This window comes from Melanerpes formicivorus, unplaced genomic scaffold (genome assembly GCF_026170545.1).
Source record: "Melanerpes formicivorus ecotype bairdi unplaced genomic scaffold, bMelFor1.0.p_v2 SCAF_3, whole genome shotgun sequence".
Classification (NCBI taxonomy): domain Eukaryota; kingdom Metazoa; phylum Chordata; class Aves; order Piciformes; family Picidae; genus Melanerpes; species Melanerpes formicivorus.
Window position 1 is genome coordinate 4,861,095 of NW_027142355.1, and position 19,549 is coordinate 4,880,643.

At 41.4% G+C, this 19,549-nt stretch overlaps 1 protein-coding gene across 2 annotated transcripts in view; it reads right to left on the minus strand.

Moving 5' to 3' along the window:
- The window catches only part of WASL (WASP like actin nucleation promoting factor), a 51,704-nt gene extending 32,751 nt beyond the window's left edge, over positions 1-18,953 (minus strand). Inside the window, exon 1 of one of the 2 annotated variants that reach the window (XM_068165503.1) lies at positions 18,511-18,953. In XM_068165503.1, the coding sequence (XP_068021604.1) occupies positions 18,511-18,630 (120 nt within the window). In that variant the 5' untranslated portion in view covers positions 18,631-18,953. The remainder of the gene's footprint in view (positions 1-18,510) is intronic. The other variant, XM_068165510.1, reaches the window with a different exon arrangement.
- Between the last annotated feature and the right edge of the window lie 596 nt (positions 18,954-19,549).

A 19,549-nucleotide genomic window follows, 5' to 3' on the forward strand; every position in this document is an offset into this window, starting at 1 on the left:
TGCAGTTATCTTTACTGCCATAAATATACAGAGCTTCGAAAAATATTCATCACAGCTACGCATTTTAGCCCATCACTCTTTATGCAGAAACATCAAACCTGCCAGAGGGACCAGGCACTAGAACCTCCTCCCCTTCTCAAGGGAAGGCCCTCAGTGGCCCCACACGAGCAAGCTCTGCTCATTCTTTCTGGCAGTTTCTTTTCTCTTCGGCAGAGTGGTCCTGTTTCAAGAGAAAATGTAGCTATTTTCTTGGCATTGAAGATATCTCCTGCCAGTGGGAACAGTGTGTTCTCTTCCTGCTAGGAAAGGCTGATAACCCACTTCCAGGGTGAATGTTCTCCCCACCATGCAGTCCTACAGAAGGCATGCACTGCAATCTCCTCCAACAAATGAACTGAATAAGCCTGCTACGATTCAGATGATGCCTAACTAATTAGGCTACATAAACAACATGAAAGTATGCTTCCCTAACAATTCCCAAGTTATAAGCAGCAGAGGCATTTGCTAGAACAGACAGAAAATATTTCCCAGCACTTTTACAGAAACTTAGAAACATTGAATTTAAGTAGATTTAGAATCCTACAGTATTTATTAGGTGTGGATAGTAGGTAATCTAAACCTCTTAAGCATGAGCATCTAGTATGATGGCTTTGGTGCAATTCAGGCATAACAGCAAGGAATGTGGACACACATCAACAATTTCATCAAATTTTAACGGCCTCAATAAATATTCACAAGTCTCAACTTTTGTAATTACTTTTGTAGTTTTAGACAGGAAGGGATGGAGATAGGAAAACCAGCACAAGGAGAGAAAAGACTAGTTACGCTAAACGCAGACTGCTTTTGCAGTCTGAAAGGCCACAGGGCCAATGGCTCCACACAACAGAAAAAGTACAACAGATGCATGCGGCTGTCTTTTTAGCCTTTTCCCCTCAAATAGTAGATCAGGCTATTCATGGTTATTGCATCTTTTAAAAAGAAAAAAAAAACCAACCCACAACAAAGCAAACAAACAAACACCAACCTAAAAAAAAACTCAACCAAACAACAACAAACCAACCCAAATAATAAAAAACCAAATTGTGTGATGATACTTTTAGGGAAGACATTCTTCATAGAGAGAGTGATTGCCCATTGGAATGGGCTGCCCAGAGAGGTGGTGGAGTCACCATCATTGGAGGTGTTTAGGAAGAGACTGGATGGGGTGCTTGGTGCCATGGATTAGTTGATTAGATGGTGTTGGATGATAGGTTGGACGCAATGATCTTGAAGGTCTCTTCCAACCTGGTTTATTCTATTTTACTGTCTGGATAGTAAACACAGCACATTCTGTAGATGAAAATACTTTAATGAATCCATAATATTAAAAAAAAAAAAAAATGGATTTTAGTAAATTAGACTTTGCAACTGAAAGTGGTTTATGATTTCTGTCTTTGTAGCAGGCTGCCTCCAGAATCTTCACAAATGAATCTGGCACATGACACTGTTCACCCACTGGGGATTTGGAGACTTCTTCATTTGCAACTTTGGTAAATTGTGGTAACTTCAATTTTTAAAGCTTTTGCAGCTGTTAAAGGTGTATTTAACAAATGATTAGTAATTTCATCCCCAAAGACAATTGCGTATTGCAAAAAAGCTATCTTTGGACACTATGGACAGGATTTTATACTTCAGAAGTTTGCTGGCAGAGTTCAACAAGTTAAGCAGCTGGAAACAATCTTCACATTTCAATGCCATTTACAAGGCATTATTTTCAGAAGACAGACTGATTGCTCCACAGACAGGAGAAGTAAAGCAAGATTCCACATTATCTGACAGAACTGACATATGGAGAGCCTTTTGTAAATACCTGATCACACAGGAAAAGCTTTACTCAGTGCAAGTTGAAAAATGACTCCACTGAAGACTGAGGCCACCAGTTCTGTTGCCAGTGAAATTATTTGCTACAACAACCATCAACATTAAATTTTAAGCATAAAGCTTGCTTTCCTTAATTTCCCGTGATCTAACACTCATTTAAAAATGCAGTATCTATAGATGCTAAGAAATTAATATTTTTTCCATCTATACATAATGTTATGCTATGTTAAAAATATAACCACAGTGTAAGAGATGCTTCCTTCTTGTTTGAAAGGGGAAGGTAAATAGGAAGTTTTTCTGCAGTAGTGAAAAAAAAAACCCAAAACATTCTGAGTATTTCCTGTAATTTCTGAATCATGAGGATCTTGTAAGTCAAAAGACAGTTCCACACAACAAATTGCCCAAAACATTTAAGCAAGAGATCAAAACTAACTGGGGGGGAAAAAATGCTGTAACCAAGAACAGATATCACTGCCTTGTTCTTATCACACGTGTTTAGCTGCAATATCCTCACTCAAGATGCTTGACTGATGCGAAAAAGGTACCAACAATCACTAAGTGATGTTACAGCAAAAAAAGGGATTAAACAAGAGACTGATGTTGATCAAATCTAAACTAGAGCTAGCCAACTCCTTTTTCAAACACATGCTGCTCAATGGTGCATCACAGAAGACCAAGAATTAAGATGTGGGCAAACAAGCATAGCATGCAAACCAAATCAAACAGCACATGATTAGTAAGAGAGAAGTTCTTTTTCAAACACAGAATAAAAGACATTTTTAAATCCTACACCCTCATTTCAAACACCACATGCAAGACTTTGGTCTTCCAGGGATATGACATAACCATAACCACAAGCACGTTCCAGATTGCAATATTCCAACCTATCTCATCTTAGCAGATCATTTACCAGGTGACATACACAACCTGGGATTTCATTGATGAGCAAGCTGAATGCCGTCACTTCCTGTTTACCTGCACAGCATCATTTGTAGCTTATTCAGCTGTGTTGCTCTGCTTAACACTGCTGAAATCTTAGCTAGACAGAACATGACAACACACAATTATTTGTGTTCCACTGTTAAACTTACACATTTTGTTACTTTCAGAAATGTAGAAAGTGTGCTGCACACAGGCACCAGCCACAAACTTGTCACTGTTTTACTGCCAGGGAGCAAGAATCCTCACTGCAGAAAAAAAGACATTTTTGTCTTGCAGTTCTACTCCCACCCTCAGCCTCCCAATACACTCAGAACCAAGGCATGTAAGAATGTTCCTCTTCAGAGATCATGGAATTTTTAGATGAAATGTTAACGACTACCTTTCGATTTTAAGCCGTTTCAAATTAATCAATACTCCCAAGACTAGACTGATCCTTACACAGATACAGCACAGTACAGACATGTAGATTAACTGGTTCTCAAGCTATGTTTTATTGGTGTTCAAGTCATACAGATACAGGGCAAGAATCATGTTTCATGCCAACTCATGGGATAAAACTGCAGCTCAAATCTTTTTCTGTTGTATGGTCTGTTCAGCTACATGGGAAACCAGCTCCTTTGACTCGTCATTATTTTCTACTACCAACTCATTGCCTTTGTGCACTAAGGTCCTCTTTTGTTTGGCCTTCACCAACCATTTCACTTTCTATGCAGCAAGATTTTTCCAGATGGTACATACTAGTTTCATATTTAATGCAGGTTCTTGTAAGTAGCCTCACACTCACTTCAAACACATGAGAATGCTTTCAGAAAAACATTAGAATTCAGACCCTTATCATCCATAAAACCCAAAATTGATTGGATGTGTTGTTGGCTTTTTTGTTTGTCTGGAGGTTTGTTTTGTTTGGTTAAGAGTTAGCCCCACACTATCTCTTTATAGGTTCACTTAATGGTGCTTGTATCGTCATGTTCACAAGTGAAAATATTCATGACAACAGTCAAATTGAGCAAAAAAAGTAATGTGCAGCATAAGCCTTAGGAATTCCTGAATTATCCCAGCACTGGAACACTAATGAGCTCCTGAAAGTGCCATTTAATATCTACTGGTGCTCTGTCAGGTCCAGATTTTTTAAAAATTAAAATAAAGACCAAATATTTACTTCCCAAAGGTAAGGTTTAAGTAAATTTTTCTCAGTATTTATAAGCTTGAGGCCAGAATAAGAGATTTTAACATCAGATATTTACAGAACACTGAAATAAAACAGCTTAAATTATCACAGCATCACAGTATCACCAAGGTTGGAAGAGACCTCAAAGATCACCAAGTCCAACCTATCACCCAAGACTTCATGACTAGACCATGGCACCGAGTGCCACGTCCAATCCCCTCTTGAACACCTCCAGGGATGGTGACTCCACCACCTCCCTGGGCAGCCCATTGCAATGGCTAACAACTTTCTCCTCACCTCCAGCCTAAACTTCCCCTGGCGCAGCTTGATACTGTGTCCTCTTGTTCTGGTGCTGGTTGCCTGGGAGAAGAGACCAACCCCCACCTGGTTACAACCACCTTTCAGGTAGTTGTAGAGAGCAATGAGGTCTCCCCTGAGCCTCCTCTTCTTCAGGCTAAACCACCCCAGCTCCTTCAGCCTCTCCTTGTAGGGCTTGTGCTCAAGGCCTTTTCATAAGAAAACATTAACTACATGCCAACATTTAACAAAGAACCCCCTTCAATATATTAAGAAACTTGAGAAAAGGCTATTAGAAGTAAAACCTCTTTGAGTAATAGCCAGCAACTGGTCTCATAATCATGTACACAACTTGTGGTCTGTTCTGCAAAGCAGACTCAATCTACTTACATAAAGGTACTTAGAAATGCACCTCCCCAACACTTTCACTGTGCCACAACTCAACACATTTCAATTCCTTCTCCATCAGTCCATACACAATAGCTCTGATAATTTAAGTCAGCTATAAGGAAACTCTAAGCATACATATACCTTTTTATGACTTTTTCTTTGTTTAATACCAACAACAGAGTCTGCTACAAATAAAGTTACTGCTGGTTTTAAGTCTTAAAAAACTTATATATGACACACAAAAAAAAATAATAGGTGTAGTCATTATAAGATGCCTGGCCATATTCAAAGCTCATTCCAGGGAAGCAATGCTCAAAGCTCTTTTGGAGTAGAAGAGTTGGTGAAAGCATCAGCTGAATGTCTGGGAGACTGTTATTTTACATACAGTTCTGGGAACAGCATGCTGCATTTATTTCTCCCTTGTGCCTTCATTTCCTCATCTCTAATATGGAGACATAACCTCTGAAAGTTGCCTTGAGAACTAACATAGGGGGAAGAAAAAAACCCAACCAAAACCACTTTGCTGCCACAGACAGAAACACAGACTTTTAGGGCAAAGGTATGTGTGGGGTATATCTACATTATCTTCTCTGCTAATAGCAGAGTATTAGACTTTGTTCCCAATGTATGAACACTAATTCATACCTCACAGCCTGGTCACTGCAGACTGGTTTACATATGGAAATTGTCTTACCATGAGGGATGCCTTATGAATAAAGTGACATTTATTACAGATGTTAAAATTGTCACTGCCTGTATGGACTCCTCCTTTGCAAGTCCAAAGCATCACTTAACAATGCACTGTAGAGGCAAAAGCCACTTAAGTTCACTCATGTGTAAACAAGCTCTAGCAGTTTAAAAGCAGTGTCTCAGAATGGCATTATTATATGGACAATTCTGTGTAAATCTCAGGCTTAAGGTGTCACCTATTTCCATTTTAGACAATCCACATCTGTAAATTCTTTGTAACAAACTTACTAAGCCTTTGTAAGTCATTATCACACTTACTTTTCACACAGTACATTTGACACTTGATTCTTAAGATGGAAAAATAAGCAGCACAAGGCACATGACTCAATGATAAAAGGAAAATTATTTTTATGAAACAGAAGTTATTTCCCACCTACCTGGCATTTCTCAGTGGTCTTTTCCACAGTAACCCTGACCCCTGAGCAACAAAATACCCTGAAGTCTTAGTACATAAGGATAGACATTATGAAATGACACACCAAAAAGTAGTGAAAAGTCTCTCACTACCCCAGAGGAACTAGATAAACACCTGACAAGGTTTGAAAACTAGGCACCCTGTTCTAGCTATAACAGGTCTTCAGTAAGGGTGACCATCACACTATACATGCAGATTCTTTTATGAAGAATTAAAGCTACATAATATAAAAGCTACTAATACTTTATTTTTTTTGTATTACTACTTATGCCTCCTAGGAGCTGCATTAAGAGCTTGCCCTCGGCAATATTCTGTAGCATGGGCTCTGAAACTCAGGGTATGTGTTTAAATACTCAGGCCAGGTATTACCAACCTCAACTTCTACTACTCAAGAAAAGTTCTCCTGTACAATTTGTGTTTCTGTTATATTCTCCCCTTGGATTACCTAAAGGAATAGGTAATATCTGAGCGTAGTTTGTTGATGGAAAAAAATAAATAAGGAAAGGTATGGAGGAGTTTGCAACACCCAATTTTGATGGTGAAAACAAAATCCAATTAATTTCTGCCTAGCTAGGATTTCCAAAAGAAATTCAGATGAAGAACAACTTTGAAAACTCAAGATATTAACAACAAAGTTAATCTCCTTTTGCACACTTACTACCCACTGCCCAAAAATAAATGCACAGAGGGCTGCTGAACAGCAAAGATCCTTCCCTGAAGCCAAAATTCTTCCTACCTCCATTATGTGCCAGAAGGTTACTGATCATGAGTTTGCCTGCCCTGAAGTAACTTTTTCATAACAGATCTTAAGATATCTTTACTTTTGATTCCACTGGGGAAAAAATACTGAAAACAATAAATCTGTATTGCACTGGCAATTCAATCAGTCAGTATCATGACTCTAGTCAAGCATCATATTTGAAGCATTACATGCTTCAGTTTCTGAACTACTTTTCTACAAGTCTCTTGAGTCTGTTCTGGAGCTGAGAATAAGGCTAGCATGACCAATGTCACTGTTTCTTGCTGATTGGGAGAACTGGGAAGAACCTTACTGTCACACCAAGCATTTGTCACTCCTGAATACCTCCACTTACATGATGATAGGTTACAGTGCTTTTATGACAGCAGAAAGGCAGCCATTCTATTGTCACACCACACTAACAGAATAAAAAATGTTCATTCACACTAGTTGTAATCATAAAACAAGGGAAAAAAGGGTTATCAGTGACATACTGGTTAGGTTTCTTCAGATGTGTAACACCTCTGGAAATGACACATCTCTTCAGAATGGCACTGATGCAACCTGAACCCAAACAACTCAAAGGCGATACTCACTGTCAAAGTAGAAATTAGGTTTCTAGGGTTTCAAGTTTTTCTACAGATATTCCTGTCCTTTGTGAACACCAATTACTCTGAGCATCTGTACAGCCTCAATGTATTAGCATAACGCCAGAAAGCTCTTGATATTGAGTATATTAAAGACAGTATCAGTCCCAGGAGTATAGAGAAAAAAAGTTTAAGACAAAGTTTAAGAAAAATGGCACCCTACTCAATCTTTATACGAGTCTTCATACAAGAAATAGGGTATCTCTGCCAGTTTTTGGAAGAAATGATCATGAGGGTGCGACCTATGATTTCAAGAGAACTTGGCACATCCCTGAAGTGTCTAAAGAGGCTCAGAACTTTTCTTAAATTACCTACAAACTATTTGTCTGGAAAAAAAAACCCTCTAGACAGGAATTAATTTTCTTGGTAGACTAGTGCTCTGTAATCAAGAAGTATAGTAAGTATAGGGGGAATGGAGTGAAGCTGAAGGCCCCGTCCCTGGAGGTGTTTAAAACCAGGCTGGATGAGGCTCTGGCCAGCCTGATCTAGTGTGGGCCATGGCAGGGGGGTTGGAACTAGATGATCCTTGTGATCCTTTCCAACCCTGACCGATACTATGATACCATGAAATGGAGCAGCCCTTAAAGGTCATCCCTGCTGTACATAACACAGTCTGTGAAGAATTGATACAAGTTTGCCAGGTGTCCTTACCAGAACACAAAATATACTTTTCTTCCCCTCAAAAATCAGAGAATAGGATCAGGAACCTTATGAGATTGTGTTCACAATACATCAGATGCACTTTGTAATTTGTCCACTGCAGTGGGCTGTTAAATGCTCAGCCACACTTTTGTCTACTGGAAACTACTAGTCACCTGCATCTTCTCAGGTTCCCAAAAGCAATTTCTAGGAGTAGAGGAACAAGACTGACTTTTGTTGCTGGCAGGAAACCCACATTTTACTCTGGCTTGATGTCAAAGAGAACAGTTATGAGAACAGCAGCAGAACTGACCCTTATTGTCACGTACGTGCTACCAACAAGACTAGAATAATAGAACACTTCCATCTTCCCATCCCCAGCACTTCTCTGTTGCTTTTGTCTCCTGGTAGCTTTCACTGGTTGTGCAAGTGTTAATAACTAGGACCAGGAGCAGTGGACCTGGATCCAAAGGCAACTGGTACAGCAGAACGCACATCTGCACAAAACTCCCCCTCCTCCCAGCACAATGCAAACTGGGTAGGGACGGCCCTACTCATATTGCCTATTAGGAACTATGTTTACACCATTCTGCTCCCAAACCCACATTCATTGACTTGGGCAAGTACTAGCTGCATTACCCAAACTGTGCCAGGAAGCACGCCAACAAATTAAACACCACGGACAGTCACAGAACAGTGCATCAGTTCATGCTACTGCCCTACTTAAGTTTATTAGCATCAATATGTTAGGACAGATGGCTGAGATCAGAGGTGAGAGAACAGACAAGATGCATCTTTCTCCTACGAAGCTTCAATGTATCCTGGGTATGTGTCTCACATTTGGAGTCTGTCAGTTCTGGTTACTGGAGACAGAAAGGTCCAGACAGGTGCAGTCAGCATGAGGGATGAACCCTTTTGTTAAACACTGTGAATCTTGGAGTAGGAGCACTTCTTCAATAAGCAACCTTCATCTAAACAGTAAGAACAGAGGACAGATGAACAGACAGTATTAGTTGTTCACAGGCAGCAAAGGCCAGATATGTTCAAAGAGCCTGTTAAGGAATAGTATCAACTGAAGCACTGAGAGACCTCCTAAAGGACATAAAAATGAAGAAGTGAAAGTCATGACATGGAATGAAGTAAGATCTACATCTCCTAGAGAAATATTTAGCACTAAATCTACCTCCATGCATCCTATTAAACAAATCTGTAATGCAGCTGTGGCACATCTACTGGCTTCAGTACTAAGGCAAGCATGGGCACAGTCTGTGCAGAAATACAGACTCAGTAACAGACAGTCCAGTATTTAAATGTTGGCATCTGCATATGATATGGGCAAATCTCTCAAAGACAAAACTAAAATATTTGGTTTTAATAGGTGGCTTGCTGAATTGCTATTGAGTTCTTAGAGATGAAGTGAAACCAGCATTTTCTGTTCCAAAGGCATTAAAACCATGTATAATTTTAAAAAGTTCCAGCTACATGAATTGAGAACAGTGCTAACAGTGTGGTATAACACTTAAAGAGGTCAACATTGTTTAAGAAAGATTAAAATGACAATATCTATTGTATGGCTAAAAAAACCAAACTAGCTGATATAAAATTGCATAAAATTAAGCCCCAAATCTATAATGTTTTGAAACTGTTCATTGCCAGGCTACTAAAAATACGAATGCTAATCATTTTGTGCCCAGTTATAACATGAATTTCATACCTGAGATACTCTTAACTATAGGGCAAAGGCAATTAAAGTAAAACAGCCTTATATTTATTAGAAATTACTGCTTCCTTCTTCACAAACATAAAGGGAAGCTTTTGCCTGTGGTATTGCACAGAGCACATGCTGGTACAGGATGCTCATAGTTTTCTTCCTTTTTTTCAGTTAACCACAAAATTCAAGTGCAGTTTTTCAGAGAGAAGCCTATTTGGTTGCCTCTGTGCATGTTCAGTGTCAGAAACCAAGTGATGCTTCTATTTGCTTTGGCTGACTGAAAGGGGGGTAAAGGAAAAAAAAAAGTTTACTTAAAAAGAATGACCACATCTTGGCTGTGCTCAGGAAGAAGTGTCACATGCTTAGAGGAGTGGGAAATAACTTACAGTTTAATCAAAGCAGGACAGGACCAAGCACTTTTGTGGTTTTGAATCTGAGCCTGCAGAGTTGCTGAAGCTGTATCTTCCAGAATACAATTTCTTATTATAGCAGCTTATGAACTGGAGAGTCTGGTCCTGCCTGGAGAAGCAGCAGTGGAGGGTGGAGCTATGCAAGGAGCCTGAGGAATATCATACTCCAGTTTTGCCTCCACCTCACCTATACACCAAAAGTTCTCTTTTCTATAGCAATAACAACAATTACTTTGGACCAGTGAAGATGAAATAGGAGAGAAATATCTAATGGCCACACCCCAAGCTGAAGTGCACCTTTATGTACGCAGCAGCAAAGAGCTGGCTGGCATAGAGACTCTCTCCTCTTCTCCTCCTGCAATGGCTTGTGGAGTTAAAATAATACAGACCAGGTCTATCCCAGCATAGGGTATGGGGTAGGACTGCATCTCTGATAAGACACAATGTTCATCAGCAAGAACAAAGCACTTGTAAGGGAGTGGAGGGAACTTCTACGTGGAGATCTTTGTGCAGATCATAGATACAGGGGTTCAAAGAAGAGAGGAAGATCTTGGAAGCACTTGAGGTACAAAGGGAAATAAGGGGAGGAAACCCTTTTGCTGGGACAGAAAACTTCTAAAAAATAAAAAAAGCAAGCAGTGTGTGTGATAAGAGAGTGCAAGGAGACCCTGATTAAAGTGGAGGGACAAGTGTGCAAGCAGATCAGGGAGACTGGGCTTACTAAAGAAATAGTAGTTAAATTGATTCCTAAATATCATTACCAACTTTAGAGTAATCTGCTATTAAAAAACCCAAATCTTAAAGCTTTGGGGTTTTTGCATAGAAACTAAGACTTTTTTTATGTCAATAAAGTATTGCTTCTGTTATGAAATGTACTAAGGTGGTTGTAAAACATCCCTTAATTATCTTTATCCCCAACATAGGAAGATATTGATACAACAAATCATTATTCATTATTTTATTATCTACAAATCCCATAGAGATAAATACATCTCCTGGCCACCACCTTGAGGTGGGGGGGAAGGGGTGTGTGCATGTGGGGAGAATGCATTTACAATTTAGTGCCAAATTCCCGTATTCAAATATTCTTGTTGTTCTCCAGTCTAGACATAAAGATAAGCATTAGGTCTTGTTACTTGATACTCAGAGAATGCTATTTAGGAATCCCTACTTTAAACATAACTCTTCTTGCACATAATCTCACCAAGTGCTGCCTAACTTCTGGGAAAACCATCAATAACACTTGAAGCAAATGTATTTCTTAAGTGCTTGCAATTTTAGAGGCAATAGTTATCTTTCCATAATTAAAGAGTTCAAATAATGAAATGCAAGGGGGTTTATCTTTTTAAAGAGGAGGAAGCCCCATTTTCTTTCACTAGGTTGGTGTTTTTCAGATTGCAGGCACAATATCCCTGCATACAATATGCTCAGTGAGCACAGTTACGTTCCCATCTAACTACACCACTCTGATACTGTGTGGTGGCTAATCAACAAGGGGAGATGAAGGTAAAATAACACATTCACTGTGGAGAGAAATCAGGTAAGTGTAGGGGAATTCTCAACTACACAAATTTGTGAAGGAGAAATCATGTGTGAAAGCATCTTACAGAAACGGAAACACTTATGACCTTGATTAGCGAGCCTTTATGTGATCTTTCAGCTTTAACCTAGACATACTGGAAAATTGGAAAGTGCATTAATCCTCTTTCTCAGAAAATGCAAAATTTATAAAAAAGGAAGCTGCTTTAGAGTCAGTATAGTAGGGATAGCTAAATAAGCAGTACAGGGAAAACCACCTCAGCAAGGCGAGAATGCATGTATGAAAGCAAGTGCCTAAGGTGAGCTGCAATCTGCAAATCTGCCAGTATGTCACCAAGCTCTGCAGCAACAGCTTCCTTGCCAGCAATGATCTCTGCAGAACATTAAGCTTACAGGAACTGAGTAATTCACTTAATGAACTGCTTCCAGAATCATACACTCTTTACACAGACATTTTAATTTGAGATGCCTGAAGTGTTTTTCACTGCATGAAGATGAAGAGCTGTTAGAGAAACTGTGCACCTTCAACTCATGGGTAGCTGAAAATACACTACCAAATCTGAAGAATTAAGCAGGTGAGCAGCTTTCTAAGAAAGCACCCCTGTGATGGTTTGTATTACGTCTCTTCTTCTTCCCTTTGACCCTTCTAGTACATTGCTCCTGTCATATCAAGACCACAGCACACTCCAGGATCTTTAACTACAACTATCCCTGAAGGTAACTGCATATCTACTGTGCCCATTTCATCAGTTATCCAGGCATAAACAACACATCTGAGAGCAAGAGAATTTAGTGTGGAAATGTATCCAAGCACATACCCTGAGAAACAAAACTATCTTGTACAGCATCTGAGTTATGAGAAATGGCTGTTTAAAACCACCCATGAAGATATACTGCCAGTTTTTATAAATCCATTTTGTATGATTTACTGTTACAATGAAAGCAAAGTGGCCACTTAAAAAAAACCCAAATCCCTCTGTGCCAAACTAACAATGTCAACCTTTCTTGATCAAATTGTACCCCAACCTGCCAATAAGCTACTCTGCCTACTACCCGTGACACGTTTGTTATTTCCCACATTTTATTATATATGTATTAGGTCATGAAACCTTAAAACTTAGTATAGGGCAGGTGACTTATTTCTGTTCTACAAAGATTCCTCAAGAGACAACCCTATGAAACATGCTCACTGGAAGAGAAGACACCATAAACCTTACCACAGCTTTAAATGAAAAGCAAACTACTTCTGAGCACTTAGAAGCTCACCAAACCCTGTCTCCAACGCAAACATCTCTGACTATAAAAGGTCAGTGAAAGAATCAAGACTTTTGTCATGTTGGTTAAACAACAAAATTCCTAGATGACATTCACTCCTCATATACAAATAACTTCAATGCTTCCCCTGTTCCAGCACTGACCTGTTGCTGGCACAGCAGTAACTAAGTTTGTAATTCCAGGACTACTAGAGGTAGTAACAGAGAAATAAAGGCCATAAGAATCTCTACCCTTGAGAAGCCCCAAAGAAGTATTTGCGGTAGAAATGTTCCACTGGTAACAGATTCAGATCAACATTTCTAAACAGATAAAACACAGAAATCACATCAATTCTCTGTTAAAGGACAAACATTTACATATCTGCATGAAATAGTAAACTCAGTCTTTATTTTCTAACAGAAACTCCCGCTTCCTTAGGCATTCTCCTAATCAAGTGGTGTCTGGACATCTTGGTGAAAACCTTGTAGTCAAAACACGGCTGTTAATCTGAATCCTACTTTAAAACTTTGCAGTCTAAATTCTTCCATCCAACTCTTAGCTGTGAGGAGCTGGTAAATTACAACACAACAGCTTGTGACTACAAATTGTTTTCATCCTGTTGTGTTTGCACACCATAGGATTCCAGAGCATGTTATCAGGAGTATGAGTGGTATACTTGGCAGCCAACTAACCACAGAGATGTTAAGAGACTTCTGTCACTTGACTACCTTCAAAACAGCGAAAACGTCTACAAAGTAGCTCAGGAGAAAACACAGGAGCACTGAAATCCTATTTGTTCCAGGCCTGCATTACCACATCACCTTCTGTTTAGCAACATGTAACACTTCAGAACAGAGACATGCAACTAAAATTTGTTGTAGGACTCACATTGCATCTCAAGCAACAAATCTACCTGTTCAGCATATGAGCTACAAGCATGGTCAGAGAGATGCAACTACTACAGTCACTGAAGCAGACAGAAATTCAGCTAAAAATTTTAAGTTCCTATGCTAAGGTGAGAAGATTTGGATAAAAGCCAGTGATGTTTACTGACAATGATGGGATTTGAAAACCTGCATTTCTGTCTCTTACTCTTGAACTGAATCCCACACTTGTGAGTTGATGCTTTGTCTCAAATACATAGAGCTATGAGATACAATGCCTTGTAGTGTGTTCATATGTGGTCTCAACACATTTCTCATCCATGGATGCAATAATCTGTTTACAGCATAGCTCACTACCTTAGCTTAATAGCAAGTTGTGAGAACAAGAAGTGTGAGAAACACTTGACGATAAATAACCCTACTGTAGATACATAGAGGCAGTGTGAGTATGATGGCTAAGCCACCTGCTCTGAAGAGTCTGATATGACCCATTTCTGTGAAAAACAGTCTTGTACACACAAATTTCGTTCAGAGGAACTTTCAAAACCCAATATAACTAATTCTAAAAGGAAGATTACTGCTGTCAAGTTGCTTAGGTCAAGGATTCCAGGGGATACTAGTGAGGCATCTGAAGATGTTACATGTATTTTGATAGAATGGGACAGACCTCAAAAGAAATCCAGGCATAACTCTCAAGTCTTCTGTTCTACAGGACCCTATCCTATATATTTTGTTTTCTTCCTCTGCACCTCATTTAAAAATACATGCAAAGTGATAACCACCACTGAACTGATGACTCAGTTCTTCCTACACATTCAAGAGATAACTCCTTTTCAAGCTACAATGTCAACCTTTTTTGGATGTACAGCCTGCAGCGGAAACTCAAACGGAAGAGACTCAACGCTTCTCAGCCGCATGAACTTGCCCATCACTCAGACCTGTAGTCTTAGTTCTTGCTGTCTTTTACTGATAAAACCTTTAATTCTTATCAAGTAAGAGCTAAAATAAAAACCTGAATGGTGGTTGTATCTCAACTATTACTATAATTTGTCCTTTGGCTCTGACATAAAATTTTGTTCTGGTCACAAGCATTTTAAAAGCAGCTAAAACAGTTTTCTGAGTTTACTGTTGTGTCACTTCTCTTTTTGCATTATCAGTTCCTGTTTACTACATCAACTATGGCAAGATCTTACAAAATAACAACCCATTGCCAGCCTTTCTCATTGTACCTTTTCTAAGTGTTGAGTTCCATTTCTGAGCAGTATAAAATATCCATACCCCATTACCTACTTCTAATGTTATTAACTGCACATTTTCCTTGTTTTCTTTCCTAAGGCCTCTCACACAGAATAATTTCTACAGGATAAGCTAGTTTATCATCAGTAACATTACTGATCAATTTAATGTAAATTATTAAAGTATCATCGCAATTAAAAATCAATTAATGGGACAGCCAGCTTTTTTTTCCCTGACAAAACTATTTCTTATTCCTACAGACAAATATTTAAGTGACTTACTTTTGTATAACTGAGCAGAGTTAATCAACAGCATCCAAGTTTTGTACAACTACAAAATTATTTCATTAATATACACAAAAGTAATTTCCTAGCTCACCTTAGCATAAGGTTATAGACTTTCATTTCTACATCATGATAAAAAATGGCTATTGAAACATTTCTACAAACTTACCTATTTACCTGAATAAAAAAATCTGTTATATGCCTAAGCAACAATAACGTTCTGAAGGGCCACCTTATGCTGCATCCCTACTGAGAGTAGTCCTACATTTGATTTCATCTTTCAACCAAATTAACAGTAACTGCAGCTTCAAATGTTAGCCAGAACCTTGGTTCTGAAAACCTGATCTGTCATGGGCCAAGGAATTTTAAATGCCTAGATTCAGGGAAGTGTTTTACAGCTCAGAAAGTGGTGTAAAAAAAAAGGAGTAAGAAAAATCAGTAACCTTCTATATGTACATTTACCTACCACACAAAGAGATTCCCAAAGTATCAGTAGTAGTCCATAAAATGTTATCAGTCTCATCAACACACAAAGAGCAATGGCTCCTCTCCACTGTGCCAACCTCCAGGTAAGTTTTTGTGTTCTCCAGTCATCATTACTTAAGATGCCATTGAAACTACGTCATTATCTATGTTCATACACTGCAAGTACTCAATCAAAATTAAGGTACTTGAAAAATTCCTTTGCTCTTCCATAGAACATAAATTGAGTAGTTCAGCCCTCAATGTTATGTTAAAGTAGTTGCCTTGTTATCAGTCAAAAACAGAGTCAAAGGAAAGACTGCTGAAATAAATCAGGTCCAGAGAGCCACACGCTTTCTTAACCAAGCCCCTCAGGACTGATAACAGAACTATGCCCTCCATAAGAACACTATAAATCATTACTACAAAAAGAGTACCTAGTCTAACATCTAAACTGTTCCTCTGGCATTTATTTCGCTAGTAATCTAAACACAAGGTCAAGCGACACACAAATGAAAATGATGTTGATATGGCAGATGCATAGCACATGCATTAGCATATCCATGCTCCACACTGACAGAAACACTGCCTGTAGCAGCCAGGTAGTGCAGACAATTCAGCTGATGGGAAAGCAAGCTTGCAACATCCTACAGAACTCGTAAGGTTTTCCTTTCTTAAAAAGTAGCATTTAGTCTGAAGTTTCACTAATGCATAATTCAAACAGGGGTATTAAGAGATCAAGTATCATGTACTTTATAGCAAAAAGGCATTTCTCAGTACAGTATGCCAACACTGAGTCAGGCTGAAAAGGTCAACAGCATCAAGAACACTGAGCTCTGACAGAGACATCATGGATTGAAGCTAGACAGTCAAATCTGTTACCATCTTCAGGTGCCCATTCCATTTCTCTGACAAATGTTGCCCTTCAGCAGACAAAGATGTTTAAACTGTTGATGAATTGTCACCATTTTTGTCTTATCAGAAGTTATAGTAAGATGAGCCTATGCTTAACCTAGCAAGCATACAGAGTTGGAGGGGAAAGGTAAGAGAACAGGCTTAAAGGAACTTCAAATTGGAATGTCATCCAAAAGTCAGTGCAAGCCACAAGAATGTGTAGTTTCAAGAAAAATAAATAACAAGTGATGTCTATGAAGCTATCAACCTGTCATGTATCTCATGACACCCAGATACTGTGAGGATATTTACCTCCAAAGTCTGCTTTCAGAAGGCTATTTATGCAGAGAAGTTGAGAACTTGAGTAGGTGAGTGTTACAGCTGAACGTAACAAAAATGAAGAGCGTGTTCACTTGACAAAATGCAAGTTGTAGAAACAAACAAACATAACACCACACCCTGGAAATGAACACGTGCAAACACATGCACTCTTTTTAAATTTAGAGAAAAGTGTCGGGCTTTGGTTTTATTTCTTTAATGAGCTAAACATATGAAGTATTTTTTTGAAAGTACTTTAGTTAACTGGAGGTAGTTTTTTTTTTTCATAAATCCCTTACTTTCCAAAACACCAAGCTTTATAGTCTCACAGTCTGACCCATTTAACTTAGCTACTGTGACAGCATCTTATTTAACCCACCCAAACGTAACTATCACCTACTTCCTGTTCTGTTACTACATCTTAGGCTTTCCTTGCAACAGTCAGCTTGATCAACAATACTATTTCAAAGTCCAAAGAATTATGTAGAGCCATTATGACTGTAAGGGTATCCTGATTTAAAAACTCTTCATAGTGCTACAGAAAGTAGCCTAACATCAGTACGCTAGGTGATGGATAAAAAAGCACTAGGAGACAGCCAGGTAACAGAATTTTCAATGGCTTCCAAATACCTGCTTTCTTTTTAAAGAATATTCGTCTTTATTTTCACTTCTCAAAAAAAAATGCAATATTTCTAAAAGCCACTTATTTTCTAAAGGAAAGAGTTAACTTTTGAAGCCTTCAAGTAGTTCTTGACTATGGATAAGTACAATTTTAATACAGTTTTATATGCAAGAAGGTATTCTGAAAAAAACACATACTGATATACTTGGTGACACGTTTACTACAAGGTGTTTTCTTTTAACCATTGCATTTTTAATTGCCTTTTCAAACAGGAAAAGATGAAGTGTTTGAGTACACGAACCTGTTGTTTAGGCTAGGAAAAGCACAGACTGAATTCAAAGCAGGCCTAGCACTGATACGAGCCTTCCTACAACTTCATCAACACCGCTTTGTTGCACTGCAGGTGCACCTGGGGCTTGTCCCAGCCTTCCCGAGCACTTGAACTTTTGTCACCGAGCCCCGCGACTGCTCCCTCGCTGCCCGGTGCCCCCTGCAGAACATGGGTCAGCTGCAGGGCAGGGGTGAGCTCCAGTGGGCGCCCCTCAGGAGCTCAATGCCGATGAACTGGGAAGCAGGGAAAGACAGAACCCATACCGGCACTGAAGGCGGTCTCGGAGCCGCCCGGGTGCACACGGCTCCAGCCAGAGCTGACACGGCGGAGAGGGTGAGGCTGGGCCCGGCGCTCGGGGCAGGCAGCTCCGCTGGGCCGGGCTGGCCGAGGGGCCCTGCCACCCGCGCTGCGGCCGTGGCCACCGCCGTTCATTGCCCCCAGCACCCCACTTCACTCCCACCGTTCGGGGTGCTGCGGACGAGATGGGCAGGGTGCGAGGCCTGCGGAGGCCGCCTCCTGTCCGGGCGTCGAGACGGGGCAGCTGAAACTTCCGCAGCCCTCAACTTCCCTGCGCCCCGGCAAGCCTGTCCCCATACACCCCCTGCCTACTATGGCCCCCCGTCCCCCGCGTCCAGGATCGGGCCGGACTCGGGGATGCCCAACCCAGGAATACCACGGGCAGCCCCCTCACCTCCCTGCCGCCCGGGCCAGGACTCACCACGCATTTCTTGCCGAGGAAGCTGAAGAGACTCTCGTTCTCCTGCAGGGTGAGCAGCATGGAGCCCACATTGGTGACCCGCCGCGGCTGCGGGGGCTGCTGCTGCGGGTTGCCACTCATGGCCGGGGCCGGCACGGCGCTGCCCTCGCCGCCCTGCGACTGTTGGTGCCCGCGGCCCCCTCCTCCTCCGCTGCCGCCTCACAGCAGCCGCATCGCGGAGCCTCCCTCTCAGAGCCGTGGAAGGAGGAAGATGGATAAGGGCGGCGGAGTCTCAGCCAGCTACCGGCGGCCCGCAGAGGGGACTCCAGGAAGGGTGGCTGCCGCGCCGGTGCCGCTTCACTCTGGCGGCCGATCGCACCCGCCCCTCCGAGAGACGCTAAACTTCCAACTCCGGCCCGGCTCCGGCGGCCCCACGATCCAACATGGCAGCGGGGGCGGGCGAGACCACAACGCGCGGCAGCCAGAGGGGAGGCCGGCAAGCGCGCTGCCGCCGCGACCATGCGCTGTGCGGGGAGGGAGTGGGGAGGGCGCCGACTTCCGCTCCCGTCGGGCCGGGCTGGGCTGTGCCGTGCCGCGCTTCGGCAGTCCGCTGGCGAGAGCCGGCGCTCTTCTCAGTACCTGACAGGCCGGCTCGGCCGCTGCTGGGCGGAGGCGGGGAACCGCAGGACAGGAGGAAGAAAAAGAGGAAGGAGCGGTCACCAGTGTTCCTGCCCTAGATGGAGCCCACACGGCAGGGACCGATGCGGCGCTGTCTCGGAGGCCTTGGGAGCCGCAGGGCTAGGGTGTGAAGGGGAGGGCGGCCGGGGCGCCGCGGACGAGGGACTGCGGAGCTGTGCTGGCCCGGCCCGAGGCAGAGGAAGGTCACATCCGTGACTGGAGTCACCAGGAGCTCGACGAGGTGCCGAAATCCGTTGAATCGCACCATTGTCTGAACCGAAGCTGGTTGCCGAGCAAGTGTGGTGGGTGGCCAGGCCTCATGCAGAGATGCGAGGACGAGGGTGTGTTGGAAGCCCTTACATTTTTTTTTGTGAAGCATGAT